The 15,225-nt window shown below is 42.0% G+C and overlaps 2 protein-coding genes across 3 annotated transcripts; one reads left to right on the top strand and one right to left on the bottom strand.

Moving 5' to 3' along the window:
* Positions 1-3: 3 nt before the first annotated feature.
* On the bottom strand, positions 4-11,624 carry dhx57 (DEAH (Asp-Glu-Ala-Asp/His) box polypeptide 57). Its single transcript, XM_006780603.3, has 24 exons — positions 11,142-11,624; positions 10,227-10,400; positions 9,856-10,134; positions 9,568-9,774; positions 8,543-9,435; positions 8,269-8,450; positions 8,026-8,147; positions 6,791-6,986; positions 6,563-6,687; positions 6,310-6,443; positions 6,166-6,220; positions 5,860-6,071; positions 5,494-5,610; positions 5,042-5,138; positions 4,719-4,892; positions 3,047-3,247; positions 2,674-2,950; positions 2,340-2,435; positions 2,164-2,247; positions 1,818-1,955; positions 1,658-1,732; positions 1,437-1,571; positions 1,148-1,348; positions 4-921 (listed from the first exon to the last, which is right to left on the bottom strand). The coding sequence occupies exons 1-24, from the start codon at positions 11,174-11,176 to the stop codon at positions 778-780; spliced, it is 4,353 nt and encodes a 1,450-aa protein (XP_006780666.2). The 5' UTR covers positions 11,177-11,624; the 3' UTR covers positions 4-777.
* Positions 11,073-13,862, top strand: morn2 (MORN repeat containing 2). 2 transcript variants are annotated; one of them, XM_035909272.2, is made up of 6 exons: positions 11,073-11,658; positions 11,765-11,797; positions 11,869-11,919; positions 12,093-12,199; positions 12,282-12,418; positions 12,725-12,802. In XM_035909272.2, exons 1-6 carry the CDS (start codon positions 11,652-11,654, stop codon positions 12,765-12,767), a joined length of 378 nt encoding a protein of 125 aa, XP_035765165.2. In that variant the 5' UTR covers positions 11,073-11,651; the 3' UTR covers positions 12,768-12,802. The 2 variants fall into 2 exon arrangements, with proteins under 2 accessions (XP_035765165.2, XP_087687349.1); XM_087831223.1 differs by lacking the exon at positions 12,725-12,802 and adding an exon at positions 13,674-13,862 and having other exon boundaries at positions 11,077-11,658.
* Positions 13,863-15,225: the final 1,363 nt, after the last annotated feature.

Below are 15,225 nucleotides of genomic sequence, written 5' to 3'. Positions count from 1 at the left end.
AGGTTATCATCACAATAATTTAATGGTAGTGCAGCGTTCAGTGGAATTCATGTTAAGACAGTAGCTTTCCAGTTTCTTTGGCAGCTCTCACCAAATCATCCTGGTGTAAAAAGCCCTTGCATTCACATTGTGAAATTGTACTTTAACATTTAAATACATTCAGTAAATGTACACCAACTGTATTCCATGCAGAAGCTCTTGGATCTTTTAGTCATGCATTACAAATAAACTCATAGTACAAAATCCAATATGGACCCAAGAAACTTCTCAGTTGTGAGCAAGACACAACCCAAAATAAAAAAACCACTGTATACCAACTCTGTGACATCACTTAACAATCAATCATGTGCCAATTTATGTGCACATACCATGCAGCGGTAGTATGACATCAAAAACTGAACGAAGCATTAGCTGCTTTAGTCCAGCAGGAATAAGAGTGGAATCTTAATAATCACCTGCATAGAGACATTTTTTTCTTTAAAGGCAGAATTTGCTTTAAAAACCTTGAGTGCAAAAGCAACTCCGTGGAAAACAACACTTTTAAGTGTCAGGTGGCAACACCGTGGTGTACTGAAACTGAGCTCATGTCAAATATTTGCCCAGCTAATCTTCCTCTGACTATCCACCATCAATGCAGTAATATTGACTTTTTAAAGAATTTTTAATAAAGACTTTGTGGGAGTGATGCAGGAGCACAAAGACATTAACACTGGGGCTCCATGCATCTGAGCCCTTTAAATAAAGAAATAATAATAAAGGAAGCTTTGAGTAGCAGAGCTACTCTGTAGAGATGAGGTGGACGATCATTTGTATGATGCTGGAGCCACGGGGGCAGCTGCACAGGTCCATGCTCGGGTTTTTGATTTTATCCTCCAGAAGCAGGTCCAGCTCCCAGCGCAACTCCTTCAAAAGCTCAGCCACCTGGATATAGTCACACAAGCACATGTAGTAACATATATGTTAACTTATATGTTGTAGTTGTTTAGTTGTCGTGCTTGCACTCTCCATAAAACTTGTTAAACCTTTAAAGCATATAAACTACACAGCTTGTACGCCCGTTGCAATACTAAGCTCTGAGCCAGCTGAAACTTTTTGTTCATGTGATCAAAGAAAAAAAACAAAAACAAAAAAAATCAGATCCTCTGACCTGGTGTGAAGCAGCAGCAAATCGGATCCACCCATCATCCAGGGAGATGACAAACTCGCTTCTGTGCAGCTCCACGTTGACCTGTCCGCATCCAAACAGCACCAGCGGGTAAACAGACACCATGCTGCAGTCCCTGATGAAAACGCGACTCGTTTTCACCTTCTCATGGTAAACCAGGTACGGGCTGTTGTAGTGGCGAACCTGGTGCATAAAGAACAGAAAGGTGAGGCTTATTTCTCCTACAAGTTGTTTAATTTGGAGCGTATCTTTTTTCCCCCCCTAACCTCACCATATAGTTGACGGATGATGGATGCACGTGGACGTAACCGTCGTTCTTGGTCACAAAGCGGAGCTCGTTGGCTTTGGGTTGCATCTTCATCACTCCCGTGCCCGTCTTCTTGTAAGTCCCTTGAGGAGCTCGTACCTGCAGGACATCAAGTGTGAATGTTTCATACTTCTGTTTGGCTTTCTGTTCTTTACTTGTATGACACAGAGGGGGACTATGCCCACCTGGACCACGTTAGGATAGAGGGCAGCACACAGCATGGCGGACATCAGCCGGATGTTTCTGGAATTTAGGTTTGCCTGAGATGCAAAATATTAGAATTTTTGAATTATTTTCTCCAAGATGAACCCTTGAATCACTGATTCAGTGATTTGTATGCGTCACCTCAGGGCCAGTAGCTTCCATGACCCCGTCTGTACCCTTGTAAGACATTTGCTCAATAATCCTGGCCTTCAGTCCCTCCTTGATGAAGCCAATGTCAGACAACAGCTCAGCAAACTGCCTCTTCAGACTGGCGATCTCCTGCCAAAGGTCACAATTCACCATTTCAAGTATTTTCCATATAAAACACACTGCTCGGGCCATTTGAAATTAAATCTGAATACATTGGAAGAACTTCATAAGCTTTAGATTTATATTCAAACAGAGAAGATCAGAATTATACTGTAGAGAAAGTGAGTTTATTGATTCTGGACAAGTGATTAAGTGCTTCTGGACACCACTGCCTCACCTGTAAACCCCGCCATGACAGGAAGTTCTCCCTGCAGTAGAGGAAGCTGGCACGGTGGCCATTCCTTGCTGCGGAGCACCATCCCTGCATGAAAAAAAAAGAAAGTTTTTATATTATCTGTATGTATTTCAACATCTTTGAATTATCTTATCACAATAAGCAAATGCAGTAGGGACCTTGTATGCCTGTAACAAAGCTAGATGGTCACTTTTAGCCACTGCAAACTCCACTTTCTTTTTATTTGCTTCCTCTCGCTTATCCCATGGAGACACCTGGAAGCAGACCAGATTTTCATTTCCATAGAATTAGACACTTGCATTACAAATATACATAATAAACAAATAAATGTCATTATGTAACCTCCTATCTGTTAAAAACAAACAGAAAAGACGAAGCAGCTCATTACTGCGCTGTGTACTATACTTGTAATTGTTAATGAGCCTAAAATCAGTGGCATGCTGCAGATGAACTGCACATAGCGTCTCTCAACAGAAACTAGCGCCTTCTTACAAATGGGGATTTGAAGGCCAGACTTGCAGCAATGGTGAGTGCTGGGTCAAGGCAGCGGAAGATGGCGCCGAACAGCATGAGCTTTCCGATGCGCACGTCGACAGGCAGGCAGGCCAGGTGGTAGCCCAGCGGGGTCAGCTTCTCATCTGTGGTCAGAGCTCCCAGGTCCTGAAGGCGCTGCTTGGCAGCGTCCAAGCTTCCTACTAACGGGGGCTCGATGAGCCGAGAGAAGACTGACTCCAGCGCCTGCTCCGCAAACACATCCAGGATCTTGATTCTGTTACAGAAAGGTCAGTGTTGTGAACAACCGTTTTGGAATTTCTCCATTTGCATTTTATAGTCAGAGTTATGTGGGAAAAACAGACGGCTCTACCGGAGACAGAGCTGCTCTAGAGGCGCTCTCTGGATCTCGGGCAGCTGCTGCTCAGCCAGCTGGTGTTTAAAGCAGTGGCTGGTGAAGAGGTGGAAGCAGACCCCCGAGGCCACACGACCTGCTCGACCCCTTCTCTGCAGCGCGTTAGCTTGAGAAACCCACGTGTCCTCCAGGCTCTCCATGCTTTTAGATGAATCGTACCTGAAAGAAAAAAAAATATCAAGGGAGACTTAGAGATTTGTGGATTTGAGCATATATCAGTGCATCTTCATGTATCACAAAACCATTTTAATATGATTGCATGGGCCTTTTAAAAAAAACAAGAAGTATAATTCACACAGTGTTGGGAAGTAACGGAATACATGTACCGCCGTTGTCTAAGGAGCTTGGAAAGAAAAGCGTCTGGACTTCTTTGAGTTGCTTGAAGACGTTTCACCTCTCATCCGAGAAGCTCCTTCAGTTCTAAGGTCAAATGGTGGAGAGTCCTAGATATAAAACCCAGCGGGAGTTTCCCCCAAAAGAGGGACAAGGGACCCCCTGATGATCCTCTACCTAATCACATGAACGTTTCTTTCCAAGCTCCTTAGACTACGATGACCTGGATGACTGAGAACCTTCACAGACATGTACCGCCGTTACATATTTAAAATACAAAATATGAGTAACTGTATTGCGTTACAGTTACCATTTAAAAAGGTGGTATTAAGAATACAGTTACTTTGTTGAAATAAATGGATTACACGGCGGTCTTTTCCTGTTTCATATGTTAGGCTATGCCCTCTCTATTTTTGGTAATTCCACATCGGTGGAAATGCAAACAAAACACGCATTAAGATGACGTGAAGAAATATTTAAAAAAAATTATCTAACATGAATGCAATAGGCAGAGTGTTACAGGCATAGCCCTAAACAATGTAGCATCATGGGCAGTGTAGTCCGTGCTGCAGGGAAAATGGACTGCCATACCCGTTATGTGTCTGTGAGCGCGAGGAATGGAGAAAAAGGAGAGTGGAAAAGTATGAGTTATCACCGAACCGAAAGCTGGAAGCATGTAAATATAATAATAACCACTGCAGCCAAAAAGAGTGCCTGACGAGCCCAGTTGTAAGTAAGCTATTAAGACTCGACTGTACACCGTGTTCATGGTTTCCTCCAAAAACAATAAGTTCAGTTGGAGCAGCCTTTCAACGCCTCTCTCTGTCTCTCGCTAGCAAAGTTGACCCAGACAACAAAGTAAAGATAGTTTTCGGCTACGAGCCCGACACGAACCTGACGTATTAGTCAGAGGTCCCTTTACTACGGTTCAAAGCCACGGACCTGTTTTATATACGCGCGGAATAGTTTTCCATACGAGATCACTGCAAAAACTGCAGCCTGACCTAATGTCCACCCTACTGTTACTCATTTTATATTAAGATTTAAAAATCTGGTTGGTATTGGTATGGCGAGTAACCTTCAGTAATAGTAATAAATCACATTCATGTAGTTTCAAGTATTCAGAATACGTTACTCTCATTGAGTAATGTAACAGAATACATTACAAAATACATTTTGAGGCATGTATTCTGTAATCTGTAGTGGAATACATTTTAAAAGTAACCTTCCCAACACTGAATTCACAACCCGAAACTGTCAAAAATGAGCATTTAGGGCTAGCATAATAGAAGGTTACCTTTTCTCCTTCATTTTTCCGGAGTCGATGACATAAACCACGTCGTCGATGGTTACTGAGGTCTCAGCAATGTTGGTGGAGATGATGATCTTTGTGACACCATCTGGAGGCCGGCTAAAAACTGCCTGCTGCTCCTCATTGGACAATGTTGAGTGAAGGGGGAACACTACGCACCTGATGGGCATGACCAAAAGTTACAGTTAATGTGTTTCAGTCAAAAGTTTTCACACAAACAAACAAAAAAAAAAAACTGGTTCAGCTTTTAGCTTCATTTTATACACATACAATTGCAAACCAAGTGTTGCCATAAAACACACACAGACCTGGACACGCCCCTGTTGTTGAACATTCTATTGGACTGAAGCTGCTCATAGAGCATCTTGATCTCAGCGAGGCCTGGCAAAAACACCAGCACTGCACCTGCAGACACAAAGCAACATAACCAGTGTTCAGCTTCACAGCTGTCCCCAATCCAGATCAGTACATCAGAGACTTACTGGCCACCTGTATATGGTAATGTTAACTGGACTGGCTCTTAGATAAAATAGAAAAGCGTTATATGAGCACTCAAAGCGCTTTACACAACTTGTTCAAGTACGTTTTCTAAGCATATCTAACATTCACACATGCATTCATCGGAGAGCAACATAGAGTTAGTCTTGCCCAAGGATATTCGGCATGCAGACTGGAGCAGAACCGCCAACCTTCCAGTTGGCATGTGACCTGCTCTACCACCTGAGTTAGATTGCTTTGCTGTCAAGTGTTGTTTTCTTACCAGGTGGGTAGTTGTGCTTTCCTTCTACTATCCACTCCAGCAGGCTTTCCACCAGGTCCATATTGATCTTGTCGAGGTCCATTGTGGCGATGGTTTTGAGCACAGACTTCTTAGTATCTGCATCAGCAACGCAAATTTTTAGATGTATGCCCTGATTGGCACTGGCAGCTTGTATGATTAAAACCTAAATATATTTTCAGTTCAGTTCAGTTCATTTTTATTTCAAACATTTCAAACATGAGCCTTCACAATCATTACAAAATATTATTCCATTATTTGTTTGAAAAGGAGTAGGCAGAAGTATTTACTTATTTGTCCCTACCCCCTCAAGTTTTACCTCTCATTCATTTAATTTTTTCATTTCACCTTTGTATCTGATGGTGAGATCCTGCAGGCTGAGCTGTTGGTCTGGGACCGAGTCTTTGACAAAGTCTTTATTACAGAAAGACATGAAGTTCCAGACATCTTCACTCAAATCATCGACCACGTAACTCGGGTCCCCTCTGCTTCGGGCACCCATGGTTGACTGATTCTGTTTTCCTGAGCGCATGTAAGGGCTACCATCCTCAATGACATAGCTGGAAAAAACAGCACAATACACAAACCGTTGTGTTGCTACGCAAATCGTAAAGACAGTCTACGGTTTACTTAAATGTTTTAAAATGTATTTACCGAGTTTTAGCTATGGCATCTTCAAGAAAAAACTGGTCAACAGGAAAGGTGCGCCCTGGAGCAACACACATTTATTAGAATGAAGAGGGGAATGCATAGAATGAGGTGTAAGAATAGAATTTGTCAGTTCTGCTAATAGATTACCTGGTATGTGGATAGTAGGACAGTTATAGAAATAGTCAGAAAAGAGGTTTGCATTAAGAGTGGCACTCATGAGGATAATCTTCAAGTCAGGCCTTTGCACCATCAAGTCTTTGAGCACCAGCAGCAGAAAGTCACTGAAAATAACAGATTAAGAGACAAGAAACAAAGAAGCAGCTTAAATTTTTTTTTTCCAGGTTCATTTTTCCACACGTTACAACACAAGTGCCATTAAGCTGAAGTATTTCTGTCTCACCTCTCCTCTGTTCGCTCGTGCACCTCATCCACGATGACATGCGTGACTCCTCTTAGGTCCGCCTCACCCTCCAGTCTCCTCAGCAACACCCCTGTGGTGCAGTATAGCAGCCTGGTGGCTGAAGTCTGATAAAAGGAGCAGTCAGTGTTGGAAGAGTATATAGTATTAATATAAAAAACAGACAACCAGAATGCTGTATTGTAGATGTTTTTATATCTGTATCTGTACCCTGACACTCTCCAGGCGGATCTGGTAGCCCACAGAGTTCCCCAGACACTCTGCACGCTCCTGTGCCACTCTCTGAGCCACTGACATGGCAGAAATGCGGCGAGGCTGTGTGCAGATGATGTTGGCCACCTGCTCCGCGGGGCCACTCAAAGAGGCATCTAGAATGAACTGAGGAACCTGAGTGGTCTTACCACACCTGCAGAAAAGTCACATTAATTCAAAAAAAGCACATGAAACAGTCATGTTTAGGAACAGGCAATAATCACAGGCATGTTTAGCGTCTTTTTTGTGAAGGTGAATTTTTATACTTCTTTCAAACTCGAGTCCTCTTTTATATTAAGCTTACACTGGACTTTGGTACAGGCCGTCTGTTCAGCCACAGCAGGTTTCTGTCTAAGTTTATATATGATTTTTATATTATATGATGATCATATTGAGCCATTTATCCTTAACCATTTTCATACAAAACCCAGACTACAAAGAGTTTAGAACAATGTGAAACCTGAGCTTTTGGTTCATCGAGATTATGTACATACACTGATCTCTCCAAAAGTTGATTCTGTTCATCTGGACGTAGCGTTTTGTGGGAGAAACGTTTCGTCACTCATCCAAATGACTTCTTCAGTCTCAGCTGACTGCAGGTTTCCCCAAATCTTATAAACAGTAAATTTGCATAATGACTGAAACCAGCCCACTGAAGGAACAATGGGCTGGGAGGTCAGTTCCTTAATCATAATTATGCAAATTCCCTTAGGCCCCCTCCTCGATTCAGAGATGGTCTTTCCCTTTTCACGTAAATGGCCTCCTTGACTCCGCGCTCAAACCAGCAGTCCTCCTTGTCCTAAGGGTACATCTTTCGCCACGAAACGTTTCTCCCACAAAACGCTACGTCCAGATGAACAGAATCAACTTTTGGAGATTTACTTTCCTGGATGATTGAGAATGCATCAAGACGATACACTGATCTCATTATTTAAAACTTCTAATAATTATAACAATATAACAGCAGATATGACAAAAAGTAAGGAAAGCCATAGTAGATCTCATTTATAAACTTTCAATTTTAATATATCTGATGTAAATGTTTTTAATTCCATACAAGCTAAAACCCTTCATATATCCACACATTTGACTTGCTATTGGTTGGGGGGAAAAAAGGCTGAAAGGGTGGATCAGCATCATTAAAATATATATTTTCTTTCATTTATAAGTCACGGTAAAACTCTGGGACCTACCCAGTCATGCCACTGATCACCAGCACCTGACACTGGTCCAGTGCATCTAGGATGTGCTCTTTCTCTTGCCAAGCTGGAAGATTCTTCCTCTGTTCAAGCATAGAACTGTAGCGTCTGGAGGACTGGTTTGACGGAGGAACCAAAGGAAATCGGAAACAGATTACAAGGCATGCATCATACTGAGAAGGATGTGGAGGAAGAAAAAACAAAAAAATATATACACATTTTTTTCCTAAGACCCACCTGTTTCTTACTGAACTCTTTGCACAGCTTGCTATTTTCTAGCAGCAGATTGTCCATCGTATTGTGCCTTTTCACCATCTTCCTCTTTAGCTTGACGTAACTGTCGTTCTTAACTGGAACTGCGTGGTCCCTCTCATCCTCGTCTTTCTCATCCAGCTCTTCTGCATCCACTGTCCGTTTTACTAAAAAGTGAGCAGAATTAAATACAGCTCTCTATTGTATAAAGAAACAACAGAAAATATATAGCAAAAATGTACATTTCTATCCGACTTACTATCTGTGGCCCTTGGGTTGTTCGATGCAGCAGCACTCCCGCTGTTTGCATGGTTACTACTGCTGGTGATGGCATTCGTGCTCTCCTCAGAAGCTTTGCTCCTTAGAGTTTTACTCTTTGCTATGGCAAGAAAGGGCGGAGGAACAGCAACAACAGGAGGTGGGGTGCTGTATTTGTGATGCCGTATGGACAATAGTTCTTTCATGGTATTTTCATCCTCACACAAGGTTATCAGGGTGTAAACAACAGGCTGGTTGCTCTCTGCTGCAGACAATGCCTCTCCAAATAATCTCTCAGTCACATGGAGCCTCCCCGCAGCACAGAGAGACTCATCATTGGTACTGAAGGCAACTATTGGTGCTTGAAAAGGGTAACGGTTCCCTTTGGGGAAACGAACTTCCAGCTCATACTCAGGAGGAGAATAGCTGCTGACACCAGGCTGGCCTGGGCCTTTCAGGTCCGAGGAACCAGCCACAGACATGTCTTTTTTGGGAAATTCATGTTTGAACCAACATTTGTCTCCATAGCGGCAGCCTTGACCTTTCATGTAGAATTTGCAAATGTCACCGATGTTTGGAGCGCCTCCGCCTACCACTCCTCCTTTCTTAACAGGAGATCGTGAGAGGAACGACAGGTCCAGGGTTACTGTCCATACAGCATTGGCAATGCGCTCACTGAAGCGCTCGCCATAAATAGCAGCTAGAGCCAAGGCCTCCTCCTGCTTTTGGTTTACACACTCATCCAAAGGCACCTCACCAAGTCCATCAGGGGAAACTGCTTTCTGACCATAGCGCTCAGTGAAAATCTGTTGGAGGAGCTGTTCCAAAGTTGCCCCAAACTCTCCTCCACCAGCTTCCAGCGCCTGTTTGCTGCGCTCCCTGTCAAAACCATATCTACACAGAGGAAATTATGAGAAAGCAGTGGGTTAGAAGCTAATTATATGTACACACAAAAGCACAGATTCAGAACATCTGATTTAGCTCATAGGTAAGGTTCTGGAAATAAAACATAAAATTTGAAATCACCTGCAGAGCTTTCCTATGGCAAATAAGGAGATAACAGGTTCAGGGCTGGGCTGTTCATCCTCATATTCTAGGTCAAATGTTGGGCTCTCTGCTTTCTCCACAGGCTCATCATTTGTGGCCCAAAACTGGCCTTCCTCACGGTAATCCAATTCATCAAATTCCTCTTCTTCCTCCTCATCTAGCCCGGAATAATCTGAACCAGAATCACTAAGGAACAAACAGAGGGTTGCATGAGTTTATTTCCTAGCTTTCTAATTGTTCTTTTCAAACAAGTGCGTATGTACTTACTCATACAGTTCATCAGAGTCCTGTGTCTGTAAAATCCTCAGCAACTCCTTGAGTTGTTCCTGGTTCGCTGTAGTCATGAAGATCTTCTGCAATGGCATACTGCTCACCTCTGGTCTGATGCATTCACTGACCTTTGAGTCCATCCTGGTACTCGTCAAGGACCTTGGCAGAGCCTTGCTACTACTTTTCCCATTTCGGTCTCGATCTCTAGCTTTCTTTCCTCCTTGACCACCATCCCTGCCACCAGCATGGGCGCCACCACCTCGTCCTTTATTTGATCTGCAGACAGAATGAGACACGAGGCAAAATGATAGGAAATCAACTGAAGCCGAGCACACAAAGCTAAATATTTCTTCAATATAAATTAACACCTGGTGAAATAAGAGGGTCCAAAATCAAGGTTGAAATCATCCCCGTCATCCCAGAGCCTGGTTCCTCCTTTCCGATTTCCTCCACCTCCTCCTCCTCCCCCTCCTCCTCTTTGTTTATTAAATCTTCCACCTCCTCTGTTGGGCTTCCCACCTCTTCTCCTTGCGTTCATTTCTCTACCAAAGGACACACGAACAGATTCATTACATAAACACCAGCACAAATACAAAATTGACTATTTAAAAAAAAGAAAAAAAAAAAACACTGCTGTCAGAATATACTTACATTCAATCAGTGTCCAATCATAGCAGAAAACAATCTGCGAAAAGAGACATTAAAAAGCATGGTCTGAATAAATCTTTCCAACCATGGGAGTATACCCCCCAAAGAAATCCTAGATGAGGGAGAGAGAGCTACTGGTTGCGAACCCGGGAAGAGCAGGCAGCTACTACTGTCCACCCTCTGCAGAGCACAGTCACACATCGCTGTGGGCTGGCTGGCACTTCAATTCAAGTGCGAGCAATGAGATGGTGGCTGACACACAGCGCTGCTGGCTACAATTATGCAATCAAACTTAACGTGCAGACTAACAACCCAGTCAGGGCGATGACCGATTAACCCCACGGCTAGGTGGCTGGCTACAGGCAAAGTACAAAAGACCAGAACATATAAGGAATAATGTGGAAGTAAGGTGCTGCACGTTAGTCATCTTCAAGTATAAGGAGTCGGCTAGCTAACGAGCTAACAGCTAGCAAGCACTTTTAATGTAACAGTAAGCTAACTGAAAAAAGCCTCCCGGCAAGTCAAGTCAGTGAGTCTAAATGCTTTAAAATGTCAAAAAGTATAGAGCCATGTTATAATCGGTAAAGTGCGCAAGAAACTGAAAAACGAAACTTTAATAACAATTGCGAACAAACCTGAACCAGCTGCTCTGACCACCGGTAGCCTGCATCTCTTCTATTGGCCCAAACTCTTGAGTTCAACGTTTCTTTTCCGGTTTACGTTCGCGCTTAGAAAAAAAATACAATAAAAAGTTAGCAGTATCTCTCAGTCACTTGACAAGGTTAAAGTCGAAGGTTTTAGCGGCGGTAAGCCTTTCTTCTTGTTATTTGAAAACAGTAGTTTAATAAAACGCCTTTAGAGCGTCGCACAAGCCGTTAAAGATATTAGTTTGCACCAATTCCGTAACCATGGTAACAAGGGCTAGCCTCTAACTGCCTTTAAAACACAGGACCCCCGGCTTACTGGCAGCATTAGCTACATTTAAAGGCAAGTCAAAGTGAACAGCTACAGTGCGGTTGTAACTTGTGTCATAGTCACAACTTTCTAATCAGCTGTCTGACTTTTCACATTGAAGAAGTTGGCCAGAACACAGCATTTGCTCTCGGCTTTGACAACCATCTGCCAGCTGGGGGAAGCTGTCACGGATGTCTGGTAGAGTGTGATTGTCAAGATCTGACGTTCTAACACCTAGTCTGCGCACACTCACACTCACACACACACAAACCCTTTTCTGATTCGGTGTGATTTTCATTTTCAGATAAGAAAGGAAGCGATTCTTTGAACACTGATGGTAAATATCCTCTTCGTGCCACAGTTTGCGTATTCTTGTGACAGCGTGAATAACTGTGTATTTGTTTACAGGGGGTGGACCTCTAAAAGTCTCCTACATTTTTCCAAACGGAGACAGATATGGTAAGTTATAGCTGGCTGATGATCCAGCTTTACACGTGAAACATTTCCACGTGTAAAAATCTTGGGAAGAAGAGACCTAATTCTTGGTTAAAGCAATACACAATGCCTCAATGTGACTGCTCAGATGAAATTTACGTCTATGCTAGTTATGTATGAACCTCTGTTCTCCACAGAGGGAGAGTGCAGCAGGTCTGCATATGGAGCACTGGTGAGGAGCGGTGCTGGTAAACACACCTCAGCAAGTGGCATCACATACACTGGAGAGTGGCATGAGGACAAAGTATGCAATTACTACCTCAAACATCAGTTATTTTTACCATGTGGTTAGACAAACATAATCTCCCTCTCTGTCGCTCTCCCAGATGCATGGTAGAGGGACCATGCAGTATCCCTCTGGAGCACAATATGAAGGAGAATTCAAAGACAACATGTACAGCGGCACAGGAACATACACCTTCCCAGATGGTTCTATGTGTAAAGGTCACTTTCATAATAACAGGTAAAAAAAATGCCTTTTTAAAAATATTTTCTGAAAAAAAAAAAGATCAGATAAATATTAAAGACAACTATTATATGAGAGTTTTTATTTTAAAAGACACAAACATGTCATTTGGGAGTTTGCACAGGAGATGCAATTGACCAAACAGGAAATCCCAGACAAACCCAGTACAGTTCTTAAAGCACCTGACGATCAGATGAGATTTAAAGTTACATTGCTTAGTGTGGGGAAGATTCAAATGCAGGATGTGGGAACAAACAAAAATTCCAAAGTTCAAACTGGATTCTTCTAATCTTATGATTATAGAGTCCAACCTGGGAACCAAAATATAGCCAACGCAAAGATATGACAAGAACAAGGTTGAAAAACAGGTCAGCATATATGCACAAGTGATCGACTGAGGATGAGAAACAGGTGGGGAACCAAGCACAGGTGAAAGTAATCAAGCAAAGACAACCACAACCAGAGAAGCAGGCGCGAATGAAAGAGTGAAACCTGACACATTAGGAAACCAACTATCAAAGTAAAGCAGGAAATAGCTAAAGGACAAATTATAAACACTGAAATAATAATACTTAACACTAAAACATGATAATAAGTAGAAGGTGCTACTACATAGACAAAACAGTGGGGGAGTCAGGGAAACACTAGGAAGACTGGAATAACAGTAAAGTCAAAGCAGGAACCAAAAGAGGAATTTAAATGATCTCAGCTGGTGATATTGAAAAAAAGCATAAATCAAATTTTATGTTTGGTCCCCAACCTGCTCTAAATCAATTTTACGCTGCAGCTTCATAAACACAGAGTAGAACATTGATTAGTTACATCTTTATTTGCATATTTCCACATTCTTTATAATCTGTTCATGTGACAATTTCTGTGATTGGAGTAGTTTCTGCTCAATTAATCTTTTTTAGTCTTAAGAATAGTCGAACATGAGGCAGAAAGTACCCGTTTGTTTCCCAGCTGGAGTTCTTAGGTCTGGTCAAGCCAGCTAACACAAAGGAAACCTGGCTATGTTAAACTTCCTTCATAGGTCAAACCCCGGGAAAGAATATATGGTAACAACAACTGTTTGGATGAACTGTATCCAGACCAGACTCAAATTTATGATCTTTCCTCATTTTCATTTATTGTACGCGTTTAGTTACAATATTGTGTAACCCAGTAGTTGTTGTTTCTTTGGTTCTTTGGCTTTGTTTGGTTCAAGCAGATGAAATTGTAGATTTTAGCTGTTTTTACTGGTGTGTTCCAGGTTGGAGGGAGATGGGGCTTTCATTAGCGCACAGGGACTGGTCTGGACGGGGGAGTTCCACGGCAAAGCAGCGCTTGGACTCAAATTGGAACACAACCTTTAGGCAAAACAAACACCACACTTTGGCACATTTATCTATAACATTAAAATGTAACTGCATCAGACAACAAACTTCTTCTGCATTTTGTTTTTCATACAAGATCTTGTGCACATTTTCTTTCACTTCATATATTAGTGGGTGACAGTCGCTGGCATAAGTGAGTCAAGTATCTACAATACTGTGTCTTGACTCTTTGTGAGAGTGAAGGACAAGTGCAGGGCAATTTTATTATCACTGCACCACCATCCGATCCCAGAGGGGCTCATGTCCCCATCCATAACAGCTGTACCCAAACTGCTGGAACATTGGCCTGGGGAAGAGTGAGTATGTGGTCATTTTGACCTTCAGTGTGTGTACACACAGCTTTGTGTGTGAACTGGCTTTCTGCCCCACACAACCCCTCCGACAACTCGGCTAGCAAATTAAAATGAGTCGACAAACAAACACAAGTGTTCAACACTGTTTAATAAGCAACTCTGCAACTCTGATATCGTAATCTGTCACTCTATCGTATAATGCCTCTATGGATGTGTAATTGCACATACCCCTGAACATCTTCAGTGTCGAGTATTTACTGGATCTAGAATATGCAGATATGGAAGTGTGAGTAACAAAAAACACATATATACGGTAATAACGTCCATACAATACTAAACACTTCTGGTGAAATATTACCCCAGATACAATAAACGGCAATTTTCACTGATTGTACAGTTTTCAGGTAGAAAAAAAAATATTTTTTTTTGTATTCCAAGTCTTCAGTACGGACTTGAATGCAGATAGCAGAAACGAGAATAAAAACAGGAAATGGCACTCAAATTTGGCACAAGATACAAAAAGAAATAAACATTACATCTGAACTTTAAGTGCGACCAACACTCACAATGAGCTACTGTGTTTTTGTGACGATGCACAGCTTATGCAGTAAATGTTTAGAGGTTCAGGTGTATCAGAATGTATATTCCTCTTTACAGGTAGTGAGCCAGAGAATGGCAAGGAAGCTTTTAAAACTGTTGTCATATATATATATATATATATCATCTCCATAAACCTGAGAATCTATAAAGTATACAATATTATTGTTAAATATATCGCCTTCCTGAAGAAGAAAACAAAAAGAGAATCCTGTGTGGTGCACAACACTGTACGACAAACAAAAGAAACTTTTCTTACTGGACTGGAAAGACAAAAAGGTTAGCCATTTAAAATGCCACATTAACACGTGAACACAGAACAGAACCATGGTCATGCACATTTCAACAAGACTGAGTATCAAAATTATTTCTATACAGAGATAATACGTAACGGTTTGTAACCCCCTCAAAGCAAGTAGATAACAATCTGAAACAATCAACAATTGTACAAAAAACAAAAGTACATGCTTTTTGTCCTTTGTGCTTGTTTGTGTGCTTAAGTAAAGACATATCCAGGAATCGAGGTGCTCAGCTCTGA

Source organism: Neolamprologus brichardi, chromosome 17 (assembly GCF_056152115.1).
Source record: "Neolamprologus brichardi isolate AB-2024 chromosome 17, ASM5615211v1, whole genome shotgun sequence".
Taxonomy (NCBI): domain Eukaryota; kingdom Metazoa; phylum Chordata; class Actinopteri; order Cichliformes; family Cichlidae; genus Neolamprologus; species Neolamprologus brichardi.
The sequence above is the reverse complement of the archived record's forward strand: the minus strand, read 5'-3'. Positions and strand labels throughout refer to the sequence as shown.

Coding starts and splice junctions, on each gene's coding strand:
- dhx57 (XM_006780603.3), bottom strand. CDS start 11,176: ATGCAGGCTACCGGTGGTCAGAGCAGCTGGTTCAG. Junction 6,221..6,309: donor TCCTACTATCCACATACCAG/GTAATCTATTAG, acceptor GTGTTGCTCCAG/GGCGCACCTTTCCTGTTGAC. Junction 1,733..1,817: donor TGGAAGCTACTGGCCCTGAG/GTGACGCATACA, acceptor TTTGCATCTCAG/GCAAACCTAAATTCCAGAAA.
- morn2 (XM_087831223.1), top strand. Junction 11,798..11,868: donor CGATTCTTTGAACACTGATG/GTAAATATCCTC, acceptor ATTTGTTTACAG/GGGGTGGACCTCTAAAAGTC. Junction 12,200..12,281: donor GAGAGTGGCATGAGGACAAA/GTATGCAATTAC, acceptor TCGCTCTCCCAG/ATGCATGGTAGAGGGACCAT.